Here is a 14,419-nt window from a genome sequence, read left to right on the forward strand (position 1 = left end):
AGTACTTTTGAAGTTACAAATAGGTTTTTTTGAACTTTTCTTTTTGTTTGTATTCTTACCATCACAATGTGTTCCTGTGTAGTCAAGAGTGTACCCTGCTGGACACTCACAGCGAAAGGAACCATCCATGTTGATGCAGCGTCCGTTTACACAGATCTCTGGATTCTCCACACACTCGTTTAAATCTGAAAAACAGTGATACAGCGTGTGACATTTCTGCATGCTAAATCTGTACAGCTCCAATTTGAGGACTAAGTATTTAAAATATGAAAAAAATAGTTCACCTCAGTATTTTTAATGGATTTTCTGCGCTCGCCTGCTAATCCTAACGGTGCTGGCAGTTACACGGTCCTTCATCTTGTTTTAGGTCTGAACTAGAGCCCTGCACGGGCCTTAAATCTAAGCCCTATAGCCTGGCCCTGGCCCGAGATGCACAGGCTGTAGCACAGCCTTTGTCCAACAGCTCATCAAAATGTTTGTCCCGAGCCGATCCGAAGCTCGTTTTTTTCCCTGCCAAACAGTTTATACTGTTACAGCCATTAAAATAGATCAGATTTGTATTTAATAGAAAATGGATCTTTTTTTTCAGAATAATTTAGAGAAATGTTTGTTTTTTTAAATGAAAGATTTAGTTTAAGTGACATTGATATTCAAGCAGTATGTTGTCCACAGTGAGTTTACTGAATTTAACCCAGTGGCACCAGCAGCCGTACGGCTATACACACTGCGCATACCTACCATGAGAGGGCGCGAATTAATGCAACTTTTTTATTTATTTATTTATTTATTACATAATTTAAATTGATTATTAAACAGTATACACTACGATATATTGACAAAGCATAAAAAAAATAATAAGAATAAATAAAGGTATGCTATGTGTGTTTTTTTTTAATTCTTTTGTTATTGAACATTTTGATTTTGAACAAAGCCCGAGATTCACCCAACAAAATATGTCAAATAAAATAAAAACAGTAATACTGTACTAATAAGTACAAAATCAGGATTGAACATAAATGATACAGTCTCTCTCATATTTGACCAAAATTGTACAGTTTTTTTACAGGCTCCATTTATTTTGGCAGTGGTGTATTCCAGACTAATAATGTCCAATAGATAAGAGCCTCCAGGATAGAACGGTGGGAGCAGATGGATCCAGCCATAGTTTCAGGATTGTTTTTTTTGCAGCAACCTTTTTTGGTTGATAGATAAGGAGAGGGATAATTCGTCCAGCATAAGAAAAAGCAATGGGTCGCATTGTATCTGAGTTTCCATTAGTTCTGATAAAAAGTCTTGTACCTTGGTCCAGAATAGTGCAATTTGGGGACATCCCCAGAACATATGTATATAAGTATCTTGTGTAGAGTTGTTGCATAAGTGACAAAAGGGGTCTGATTAGCGTTTGTGTGTTTTAAAGTGTGCATGTATTTGCATGGTAGGAGATAAAAAAATATTGGCTTTAGTTTTGCTGGCGTTTTTTTTTCGCTCACTAAAACTTACAATTTAGATAGCTATTGTTTAAAACAAGGTTAAAAATGAGTGAATGCTCTTTAAAACAGCTAAACTTTATTGAAATATTTACAAATATTTATCCCACATGAGGTGGAAACCGCAGTATCATCAGCATCTGAGCCGGGGGAACTCCAGGCTCAGCCCGTGTCTGTTTCATCAGAGAATTCAGATCTGCCAGCTGCGCAGCCTCCTCGCATGGAACCGCTACCATTTAAGGTGTTCTAAACTGTTTTAATTTCATTTACGATAGATTATTATTTTATTTGACAAACCAGTTGGTGTTTTGCGCTGAAGCATATAGCGGATTTGTTTTGATGCACTTTACCTCAAATGTTATTTGTTCTTCTATTTTATCTAGTAGATAACTGACTAACAAAAATATATAATAAAACTAAGAGGCAAACTATCTGAAATTTGTTTTAAAAATAATTTTTTTCTAAGAAATATTCTTCTTCTTCTTTGGCCTTAGTCCCGTATGATTGTGGGGTCGGCTCTTTGGAACAAGCCATTTTAGACTTTTTTTTACATATTCCGGCCGGCCTGTCGAATGAGCTTGTCACCCTCATACACTACAGACAATTTAGCCTACCCAATTCACCAGCAGCATGTCTTTGGACTGTGGGGGAAACCGGTTCTAAGAAATATTACGAATTATAAAATTTTAATAATACGAATTATATTTTTGTTTGAGACCATCCACAACTGTACAGGTGGATGATTGTTTTGGTCAATGGAAATTAGGGATTTAATTAATGCTTCACTACCACAATCCTCTGTCATATATTTGCTATTTTTTTGATATGTCATAATTTTATGAAATATGATTTTTCCTTGGTGCTGATGTGCTTTTATTACATTTAGATTTTAAACAAACTATATTAATAAGAAGACATATAAGAGTCTTATAAGAATACAGCATTTCCGTATTTATTAACTGCTTACTAATGTCTGTTAATTTAGTTAATACTTAACATATAATAAATTAACCATTTGCTCATTCCTAATAAATGATTCAGAATTACCAAATGTTAAAAACAAAAAAAAAATTGTTAATTACCAGTAATTAACAGGGTTTTCTATTTATTTACCGTTGTTATATTTGCATTGCAGGATCTTGATCTCTGCTCTATCAACTGTTGATGTTAAAAAAAACATTTTAACAAAGTGACTTTAATTGACATTTTAGTAGTTTAAAATAATATAATGTATAAGAAATAATAGAAAAATAAGTCACTTAATTACAACACCAACCAAGACAATATATCACTTCTTGTTTTTAAAAGTCACTTTTTTCTACTTTTTTAAGGGTAAAAGTTGTTGAAAAAAAAAATCAAGGTCCCACAATGGAATTCAAAACATAAATAAAATTAAAAGAGATAAAAAAATCTAAAAACAATCACAAAATACAAACAACAGATATTTTTTACAGTGTAGGACCTTTAGTCAATGTCTCTGTAAACTGTAAGTTCACTCATGTAAATTCAATAAAATAATGATGAATTAAATATGGCATCTAACCTGAATATGTTTAATAGAACCTAAAAGTGTTGTCCACAGTATTGCCTTTACCTACACGTGTGTCCCCAACACCAGGAATGATCCCATGACCAAACGGGCACAGATCCTGAAATGCTGCAGAAAACACAAAATAAGAAACTGTGACTATGATTTTAGGTTTGGTGTTGTGGTGGTATATTTGATGGTCATGGAAATCTCTGGTACCATCATGTTCTTTAGGGCACAGCTCACACGGGTCGCCCCAGCCCTCCTTGGCCATGATACTACAGCAGCACTTGGCTTTGGTGGTGTTAAACGCCTGCGGGACAGAGCACTTGCTGTTCTCAAAGCGTGTGAAACAGAAGCTCTCTCTGGTGTCTATAACACAACAAACAGCAGACATATTGTTACGTGGGGACATATTTCATTACTTAAAGGGCATATGAATATGAAGATTATATGCATGCTTATGACAACTGTCATAAAGTGTCATCCGATCAGTTATGTCCTTTTAAATGTAAAGGTGACATTGTTCGAGATGTCTTTGTTATGACAACTTGACACAACCAAATACATCATAGCCTATATTTGTCTTTGCCATGTCAACTTGATATTACCAATAGACCATAACTTTTCATAAATCTGGCATAAACATGATTGTCACAAAGCCATTATAATCGTGTCGTGTACATTTTTTCTGATAACTTTTTTCAATGGAATAATTTTATAACATTGTGATTAATATTTAATAATATTCAATTTGTACCAATGTAGTTGAGGTAAAAAATAAATAAATAAATAAATAAAAAAAACAAAAAAAAAACTATATATATATATATATATATATATATATATATATATATATATATATATATAATAGGATATATTTTATAATTACAATTGCCTCATGACAATCATGTTTAGGATAGATTGGTGATAAGTTTTGTTGTCTTGATAATGTCAAGTTATGTTGAATTTTCATAACAAAGATATCTCAAACAATGCCACATAACTGAGCAAATCACACTTCATGACAATTGTCAAAAGCATGATGAAAGTATCATGTGTCGTAAAATATCTTACGAACACCCACTTCAAGTAAAGTGTTCCCTTTATTACTACTAATTTTAGGTCGCAGACATATTTTCCCGTTTAAATGTATTAAGAGTGTGGGATGAATGTGATGAATTACCATAACATCTGCGCTTATCTTCTGACAGCACAAATCCTGGTTTACACACACACTCAAAGCTGCCCAGACTGTTGAAGCAGGTCCCATATGTGCAGATCCCAGGCTCCTCCGAACACTCGTTTACATCTGAAACACACATGTGTACATACCCATACTTCATTTTAATAAGCTCCTGTAATCATACTTTTATGTTCTTCTAAACTGCACAAAAAGATAACGAAGAGTCACAATGCATATGAATTGTGCACTATATTCAGCATATTGTATTTTCAAGTATTCAAGAACAGATTTCAATTCACTGTATATTAAATTCACAGACATTTCTGTCCCCTCAAATCAAAACCAAAAAAGGTGATGATGGAAGAATCATTCAGATCAGTTTTGCTGGTCAACCAGAAAACAAGCTATTTTAAAGATAGACAGGATGCCAAGTTTTAAAGTGAATCTTGACCTGTTTTCAAATAAGTTTATTCTTTTTTTATGCTTTTTCTTACCTTATTTTACAGTGTTTTTTCAATTTGTAGCTCAAACTTATTCAAATTCATACAAAATCTAAATGGCATGAAGATGTATTCTTTTAAAATAAATTCAACACTCTTTTAATCAAATTTTGAAATTTACATTTAATAATAAAGCAAGGGCTCTCCTTACGAAAACAGTGTATACTATTACAGTAGTGTTCTTCTTTTAAACTAAAACTAAGAAAGTATACTTTCAGTCTACTTTTGTGCTTTAGTTTAATTTATTTAATTTTTGGAAAAATAAGTTTATTCAAGAGAACTATTAGCAGGGCTGGATTAACATAGGGCTAGGTGAGGCTGAAGCCCCAGGGCCCACGGAAGAATGGGGCTGTTGATTGACTGAAGAATTAATTTGCGTTATGACGATGAAAACGCCTTTTTGCAATATGCTTTCTCTCGTCATAATGTGAAGTATTCCCTTAGGTTGCTGCTGCTGTTCAAAAACATTGATGCTGGTGCTAAACTGGGGCTCAGAATAATAAATAGCCCCTTTTAGTCATTCATACGGGTGATCAGATGTCTTAATTTTTCCCTCGACAGTCCCTTATTTCGGTAGGCTAACCAAGTAAAACAAAAAATAAAATTCAAACAGTCCCCATCATTGATTGACTTTTACATGTAGTAACAGAAGCTGGGACAGGCGGATACATGCTGAATGGACTCATAACTGAAGTGCAGTCTCGCCTGCGCTATGGTTACAGCTGGACTCAACAAACATGTGAAGTTTGCATGTTCTCCCTGCATTCGCGTGGGTTTCCTCCAGGTGCTCCGGTTTCCCCCACAGTCCAAAGACATGTGGTACAGGTGAATTGGGTTGGCTAAATTGTCTGTAGTGTATGAGTGTCTGATTGAATGAGTGTGTGTGGATGTTTCCCAGAGATGGGTTGCGGCTGAAAGAGCATCCGCTGCGTAAAAACGTGCTGGATAAGTTGGCGATTCATTCCGCTGTGGCGACCCCGGATTAATAAAAGGACTAAGCCAACAAGAAAATGAATGAATGAATATTTGACTGCTGGACTTCTCCATGATTGAGAGAGGGGGATACATTTGCGCAGATGTAATAAACATCAAACTTTTAATTTTTTTTAGACACTCATTATATGACAGAAAATGTACAAAATATACAAAATATGACAGAAAATGATGTTATATATAATTTACAGGTATAATTTATATTTCTAGGTTTTAATTTGGGGGCCCTCAGATTTCCTGTGGCCCCTAAGTGGCTGCTTATCTTGCTTATTGGTTAAATCTGCCCCTGTACCTACATCAAATGTGTTAACGATTAGCTAACTTTGCTAACTAATCTTAGTTTGGAAGAACTAATTTTTTGGTAGGTATATTCTAATTGCAGATCAAGTAGTGTATATATACAGTATGTGCCAATCTTATAGTATACGTAGTTTTCTTTCAAGTATATGCCAATGAAAGTTCATTATATGCTGGATGAGTTATATTAAAGTGTAGTTTATGTTTTGTGTTACAATCATTACTAATAAATTATGAGTATACTGTATATATAGTATATACATACTATTTCTGAGTAAAAAATATGTTGAATATTAACTTAATATATAGTAACTTTAAAGTGTTACACTTACAGTACATTCAAAGTATGCTTTTATATATACTCAAAGTGGGCCATTTTAGTCACAAGAGGTATTTAAGCAGTATACTTACAAGTATACTACAAGTAGAAATGTTAATATATGAAGTATGCTTTAACTACTTACATTACTTAAATATACCTAGTAAAATTCATTTAAAGTACAGTATACTTATTTTTCGAACGGGTAGCAGCCCTGTGGTAGCCCTGGCCAAGTTTACACCAAACATGTTGGAAGTCCTTTGAGCTCAACAAATGTATCAAAGAAATGTATAATAGTATGATATATAGTATAGAAAAGTATGACATTCAATGAAAGAATGTGCCCTTTTTTTACAATTTCTTTTTACCAAAGCTTAATCTTTCGGTTTTATGCTTAGAAACACAAATTTTCGCTACTTAAACCCTGTGCCGAAGCAGAAGCACTTGCAATTTAACTGTGCAAGCAGTGCACTTTCTGTTGCATTGATTTTAAGAGGACTACTGCAGCTCTGATTAGTGGTAATTTAGCTTGTTTATCATCCTGATTACTGCTGTACGTAGATACTGAAAAATGTTTGTCTAAGTTGGAACAGTGATTGCCTAGCTGAGGGCCAGAAAACCAGCTTCCCATGCCAGTCCACCAACACTCCTGTTTTGCATTCTGAGAACCAGCAAGCTATGCAAAACTGAGAATGTTCTGGAGTTCATATCATGTTCTTCTAATAAAAATCCCCATAGCATGCATTTGGCCAATTGCTTTATGTATAATTTACACAGGTGTATTCACTATTTTAACTACAAATAATGCATTTACTGAGATGTTATTCACGTTTGAATCATTCTGTTGTGTACCGTGACCTCTTGTTGGGCATCTTAAGAATCACTCTTACCTACGCAGTGATCACTCTGGACAATGTACCCATCAGGACAGACACATCTGAAAGAACCATCCAGATTCAGACAAGTTCCAGGAGCACATATCCCAGGAATGATTGTACATTCATTAACATCTGCATTATATAAAAGACAATAATGATATGGTCATAGCACTCCAGTCTAACAACATGTATATCTATTAGTGTACATATTATAGTGTGAATATTCATTTTGTTGTATCATTTTACAGCAATTTTACTTAAAACACATAAAAAAGGAAAATAAATACATTGTCATATTTGTAACATTTGTCAGACTTCAATCTAATCTTCTAAGTAACAGATAATATGTAACATCGATTACATAATCAAATTCTGTAATTGTGTTTTCATCAGGTTCGTTCCTCTGACCCCTTTAGATTAAATGAAAATTGGAAAGGTCAGGTTTTTCATTCAATATTTCATTCTAAATCAAGAGGATGTGCAATTTAAGAAAATAAATCAGTCCCATTTGTCACCTCTCAAACTGTTGTTGATCATAAAGGATCACCAACAGGACCACCTTTTACCCTGGCAAATGTTTATGCTCCCAATTACAATGACTCTACTTTTATTTTCTCCTTTCTGTCCTCTATTCCTAATATTCATTCACAACTACTTATAATGGCTGGGGACTTATGCCTCCCGCTCTTGATAGATCATCCAAAAAGATCCAAAATTTTATGCAAAAACAAAATGGTTTGTGTGATGCATTCCGCCACTTACATCTTTCTGAAAAGAAGTATTCATTCTTCTCTCATGTTCATCAAATGTATTCTCGCATTAATTATTTATTTTTAGACCATATTTAGACTTCCATATTTAAAAAAAAACTGTTCTTATCAAAGTATTGTAATCTCTGATCATGCACCAGTAATTGTGTTTTTATCTTCAAATTTTGTATGTATTATACAGTCCATTTTAGTTATACGCTGTATTATTCTTATTTTTCGTATAATTCGACTGCACTGTATTATTATTATTATTATTATTATTATTATTGGTAACACGTTTTATTTTGCTGGTCCATTTGAGTATTAGTAGGCTGTCTGCTTAATATCTGTTAATACTGCTCCTTCAACAGACATTTAACTGACAATAAGAAACTTTGCAAGTACATGTCAACTTACACTAACCCTAACCCTAACCCCAACCTGACAATCTACTGATAATCTAATGAGAATTAGTTGGCATCTGGATGCACTGTAACTTAAATTCAACAAACGGACCATCAAAATAAAGTCTGACCTTATAATTAATATGTAAACTACTATATAATAGCCTAAATCAGCTCACAAACCCCTGTGATACTTTCCAAGGGTAAAGTAAATTAAATGTACTACAATTGTTAAGCCTAGCACAGCATTTACTACATGATAACCCTTTTAATACCCATGGAGAATAATGTAAAGTCAATTCACCCATACAAGTCTTGCCATCAAAAGTGAGTTCATAACCTTCTCTACAGAGACACTGGAAGGAGCCCACATTATTGACACACCGACCATTCCTGCAGAGCTGAGAGTGAAAAACTGCACACTCATCGATATCTAAAGATCATACGAGAACAGGAAACATTAATAAGACAGTAGGCAAAAGAGACAGCTATACTGTACATAGCAAAAAGAGGCATAGGGAACGGCAAAAAGTATATACAGCTGAAGTCAGAATTATTAGCCCCCCTTTGAATCTCTTTTTCTTTTTTAAATATTTCCCAAATGATGTTTACCAGAGCGAGGAAATTTTGACAGTATGTCTAATAATGGAGAAAGTCTTATTTGTTTTATTTCGACTGGAATAAAAGTCGTTTTTATTTTTGAAAATCCTTTTTAAGGTCAAAATTATTAGCCCCTTCAAGCTATTTTTTTTCCGATAGTCTACAGAACAAACCATCGTCATATAATGACTTGCCTAATTACCCTAACCTGCCTAGTTAACCCAATTAACCAAGTTAAGCCTTTAAATGTCACTTTAAGCTGTATAAAAGTATCTTGAAAAATATCTAGTTAAATATTATTAACTGTCATCATGGCAAAGATTAAATAAATCAGTTATCAGAAATGAGTTATTAAAACTATTATGATTAGAAATGTGTTGAAAAAATCTTCTCTCCATTAAACAGAAATTGGGGAAAAAATAAACAGGGGGGCTAATAATATAAGGGGGCTAATAACTCTGACTTCAACTGTATTTAGGATGATTATTTATTGATTCCAGCTGAAATTTAAAAAGGTCATTTCAAATGAACAACTGTACTTTAAACATGTACTATAATACTGTCCATCAGTTGGAAAATGTTCCCACGAACTTTACCTGTACAGTAGTTATTAGTGGCGAGCTCAAATCCGTGATGGCAGATACAGTTAAATGATCCAACAGAGTTTTTACATGTGCCATTCCCACACGGCTGAGGTGAACATTCATTGACATCTACAGAAGATAAGAACACATCCTATAAACGTCATTACATACAATTGCTTTTGGTAAATTATTTCACCTCGAATGATGAAGTGGTGTAATTTAAGAGTAGGGCTGTAAAACATATCGTTTCAGCAATAGATATAGCAATGTGATCAGTCACATCGCAGGATATGCTGAGTTTGTATTTTAATTTATTATTTGCATGTGTTTTTGATGCCAGTGATTGTATAATGATTTTAAAAACATTCAGGAATAAGAAATTGTACCATTTGTGACCTTAACTACGATTTATTCTATTGAATTATTTTTATTTTCATCATACAGTTACTGTAATTGCATAACTTTGCTAATCACCAGCCACAGTGGCTAATAGATATCCAGTATTACTAGCCACTCACCATTTTCACTAGCCACAATTTTGTGGTTGGAAAAATATATTTTATATACATATGTTTGACTTTGACATGCTAAAATGACTTGATTTAGATTTTGTGTTATGTCCACATGCCTCCTCATTCATTTCACTTTTTTTTGTGACATAGAAAAAATAATTATTGCCATGTGTCTAAAATATGTACAGTAATCTGGCCTGGTTAAAGGTCCCAGATCACCAGTTAACTACACACACATGGGGACTTAATCTCATATTAAAGCAATGTTATTGTAAAAAATACCTATAAGCAAAAGAAAGCAGGTAAAAAAGATACTGTATGTGATAATGAAAGGATGATCACAGGCACACGGCTAATGTTTGGCCAATTAATAATAATAATAATAATAATAATAATTAATAAGTTAAAGCTAAACATTCTCAAATATAAATATTCAAACAGTTAAAGCAGCAACCGCTGCTGTTTACAAAATTATTATATATATATATATATATATATATATATATATATATATATATATATATATATATATATATATATATATATATATTTTTTTTTTTTTTTTTTTTTTTTTTAACTTAAACTCTTGAAAGCAGCAGGACTGTGGGTATATATATATATATATATATATATATATATATATATATATATATATATATATATATATATATATATATATATATATATATATATATATATATATATATATATATATATATATATATTCCAATATCAAGCAGCCATAATTCAGTGTTTTAATGACAAGCTTCACAAAAGACAGGTCCTGATGAAGTAGATGCAGATGTGAAAAGGTCTTACCTACACACATCCTGCGGTTTGGTGTTACTGTAAATCCGGTGTGGCACATGCACTCATACCCTCCTGGAATATCCACACAGTCACCATGACGACACACACTGGGTGTCTCCAAGCACTCATTACGATCTGAAAACCAGTGATCATGGAAACAGAAATATAGTCTTGTGAAATTCAGATCAACAGGGTTTATTACTTGGTTAATCTAAGCTGTAAAACATTTGAGGTCAGATTTGACAAAAATTGTAAATTTGCAAGACATGGCAACACTAATAAATGTATGGATGCAATCTGTGATCTACTTACAATGCACACATTAACAAGAATTTAGATTTTAAAAATTACAATCAGATGTGTTCACACACAAAATACATAAGTAATGCATAAATATGCTAAAATGCATATACAATATGGTCAGCTGCAAAAAGAACTATGTCCATCCTTTTTCACTAATAACAGTTAATACGCTGTGTTGGCATTGCTGTGTGGATTTTGCATGTTCTCGTGTTCGCCTGGGTTTCCTCCGGGTGCTCCAGTTTCCCCCACAGTCCAAAGACATGCGCTGAATTAAATAAGCTAAATAGGCCATAGTGTATATGTGTGAATGAGAGAGTGTATAGGTGTTTCCTAGTGCCGGGTTGCAGCTAGAAGGGCATCCACTGTGCAAAAACTTATGCTGGATAAGTTGGGAGTTCATTCTGCTGTAGTGACCCCTGATTAATGAAGGGACTAAGCCGAAAAGAAAATGAATGAATGACACTGTGTTGGGCTGGGCTATTAATCAAAATAAAATGGCAAACATGATTCATATCTGTGATTGCCATCTGCATCTTGTCAGGGAAGCATGGTTGTATGTTCAGTAGTAAATCTTCTCCGAAAGCCAGAAAGTTCTCTTGTGCAGAAGCTCCAACCATGAAGAAACCCAGAAAATCTCCAGAGCTTTGCATTAGAACAGAAGATTTAACTGCTTTGATTGATTAATGGCATGACTATGGAATCATTTAACACAGTGGTTCTCAAACTTTTTTCACCAAGTACACCCTCAGAAAAAAATTATCTCTCCAAGTACCACCATAATGACCAGTAATGAAATGAAGTAGCGTAGTTGGTCAAATTAAGCAGCTACAGCACTGCACAGTTCAAAAACGAAGCAGAGTCATATTCATTCACTGAAATTATATTCTATAAAAAAATATGAAGCTGATCAGTCGGTTCTTATCACATGACTCGCGGTGTGGCATTCTGAAAAGTTAAGATGTTTTCAACTGAGGACGCCTGGAATACGCAAGCGCTTCGTGCTGCAGCTCTTACTAATTCTGCTAGCCTGTGGGTTAAATTTTGGCCCTCAAGTGACCAAGATGTAACAAGAGAACATGGTCATTTTTCAAAATAAAACATTTTAAAAAATAAATGATTGTTTAGACTCAGATTACAAATAAAACTGAAATAATTAATGATTTTTTTGTGTGGTCCGGTACCAGTTGATCTATAGACCGGTTCCCGTCTGTGGCCCAAGGGTTAGGGACCACTGCTCTAGGTATTTTTGTACAAATCAAATGATTAAAATTGTATTCATTTTTTTTTTTTTTGTTACTCAGTGATTCCTCCGCGTACTACTAGAAGCATGCACGCATACCACTAGTGGTACACGTACAACAGTTTGAGAATCACTGATTTAACAGATTAATTTATCGTAGACACTTGACTGAAGTTACAAAGTGAGTTTGGATTAAAAATGTTTTTAAATGTGGCAATTGTATGTACATAGCCTAGACCAGGGGTCACCAATCTCGCTCCTGGAGTTCCGGTGCCCTGCAGGGTTTAGCTCCAACTTGCCTCAACACACCTGCCTGGGTGTTTTTCAAGTATACCTAGTAAGACCCTGATTAGCGAGTACAGGTGTGTCAACTTACCATTACAGTCTCCATTAGGTGTGAGTATATACCCATCAGAACATTCACACTGATAACCGCCTGGACGGTTGATGCAGTCTGCATTTCTCTGACACACAGGCTCTCTGCTGCTGCATTCATCAATGTCTGAACACATAAAACAAAGCGCTAAACATGCTTAATAATTGCTTTAATATGTGTTAGCATTATGTGTTAAAGGTGCAGTAGGTGATTGTCTTCAGAAACAATTTTTGTTGTGCTGGTTAACCAGTAAAATCTGCTATTGTTTTGGGATTTCCGCCTGGATTTTGCCTACCCAAATATAAAAGCTTCCCAAATCTACATGCAAAAGTGTAAATGCAAAAATGTGGTATCATTTTAAAGAAAACCCTTTGAATTTTCAAAAAACACTTTTGAAAGTGTTTAAAATATCTGTATATGTTGTCTGTGTTATAATAAACACATAAAAAAGAGGCGCTTTTGTATATATATATATATATATATATATATATATATATATATATATATATATATATATATATATATATATATATATATATTTATAAACTCAAGTTTGAAAGTGTTCCTTTTAGGTTCTGTGTGGTCTAGCGTGCTGTAATTATTTTGGTGGTTCCTGCACATGTGTGTAATCATAGGAAAAAAGAAAAATGTCTCTACCATAATCTATGCAAAAGTTATTGTATTCCAACTGATGAGAGGTGCTTTACAAGCCACAGGGACTGATCATTGTTTTCATATTTCACTATTCTTTTGTTTGATCAGACATAATTCACTGTGTTTGGACCACGTCAGACATATAAAAGGATTACTTATGCACATCAACTCAAAAACAAAGGAGAAATAGCTCTGAAGCGCACAGCATAAGGTAAGAGATGACAGCTGTCTGTGCTATCTGGGGCTGCTTAGTGATCATAAATGTATTGTTTTCACTTTTGCGCCATGAAATCACTGTGATTCATTCGACAACTGTTTGATATGTGAATATAATTTAGTAAAAAGAATGCTAGAACTGTATGAGCAACGGCAAGAGCTTTCATTTGAGCTATAACTTGTACATATGTCATATGAATGACCAATGTAAAATACCCAGCTCTGGTATACAAAATACTGTGTATTTAAGTGTAAATACATTTTGTACGGTAGAATACAAACCAACTTAACTCAAGTGATGCATATGTGCATAAAATATAGATTCTACGCTTCCAAACGAAACCCCTAACGGGGGACTGGTGCAATGCTAGCCCTTTAAATCTTAAAGTGAAAGCCGATGACGTCATAGACCCGTTACCGTGTCCGCGGAGTTTAACCGGCTAAAAGTCTCTTCACATTCCAATAGTTTTTATTAAAGTAAATTATCTAAATATATTTATATGTATTTTCATATTCTGGGTAAGCCATAAAACAAAAAAAAATTAATCTAATTAAATAGTGTCAGGACAACATCTCCCATAATTCTGATAAGTAGCTCAAACTGTCTGTCAGCAAGTGCAGATCTGAACTACTGTGCAGCCGTTTGAACACAGATCCGCCGTTTGTGCAAACACGCGCTGCGCGTTCATGAGAGAGAGAGAGAAAGAGAGAGCGAGTGAGTGGTACAAACATGCTGTATCAAAACTTTTTTAAAAACTGAATTAATATCGATGTGACTATTTT

General features: G+C 33.9%; 1 protein-coding gene across 10 annotated transcripts in view; it reads right to left on the bottom strand.

The window, feature by feature from the left end:
- fbn2 (fibrillin 2) overlaps positions 1 to 14,419 on the bottom strand; it is a 168,163-nt gene that overhangs the window by 32,245 nt on the left and 121,499 nt on the right. For 6 of the 10 annotated variants that reach the window (XM_087270314.1, XM_087270313.1, XM_087270315.1 and 3 more), the window contains 9 exons: positions 12,767 to 12,892; positions 10,857 to 10,982; positions 9,538 to 9,654; positions 8,646 to 8,774; positions 7,201 to 7,320; positions 4,202 to 4,327; positions 3,235 to 3,387; positions 3,082 to 3,144; positions 60 to 185 (listed from right to left, as the gene is read on the bottom strand). In XM_087270314.1, coding sequence (XP_087126440.1) covers positions 60 to 185; positions 3,082 to 3,144; positions 3,235 to 3,387; positions 4,202 to 4,327; positions 7,201 to 7,320; positions 8,646 to 8,774; positions 9,538 to 9,654; positions 10,857 to 10,982; positions 12,767 to 12,892 — 1,086 coding nt within the window. Of the gene's footprint in view, positions 1 to 59; positions 186 to 284; positions 511 to 3,081; positions 3,145 to 3,234; positions 3,388 to 4,201; positions 4,328 to 7,200; positions 7,321 to 8,645; positions 8,775 to 9,537; positions 9,655 to 10,856; positions 10,983 to 12,766; positions 12,893 to 14,419 lie in introns of all 10 variants that reach the window. The other 4 variants (XR_015500921.1, XR_015500920.1, XR_015500924.1 and 1 more) reach the window with 2 other exon arrangements.

Source organism: Danio rerio, chromosome 10 (genome assembly GCF_052040795.2).
Source record: "Danio rerio strain M-AB ecotype USA chromosome 10, GRCz13ab, whole genome shotgun sequence".
Lineage (NCBI taxonomy): Eukaryota > Metazoa > Chordata > Actinopteri > Cypriniformes > Danionidae > Danio > Danio rerio.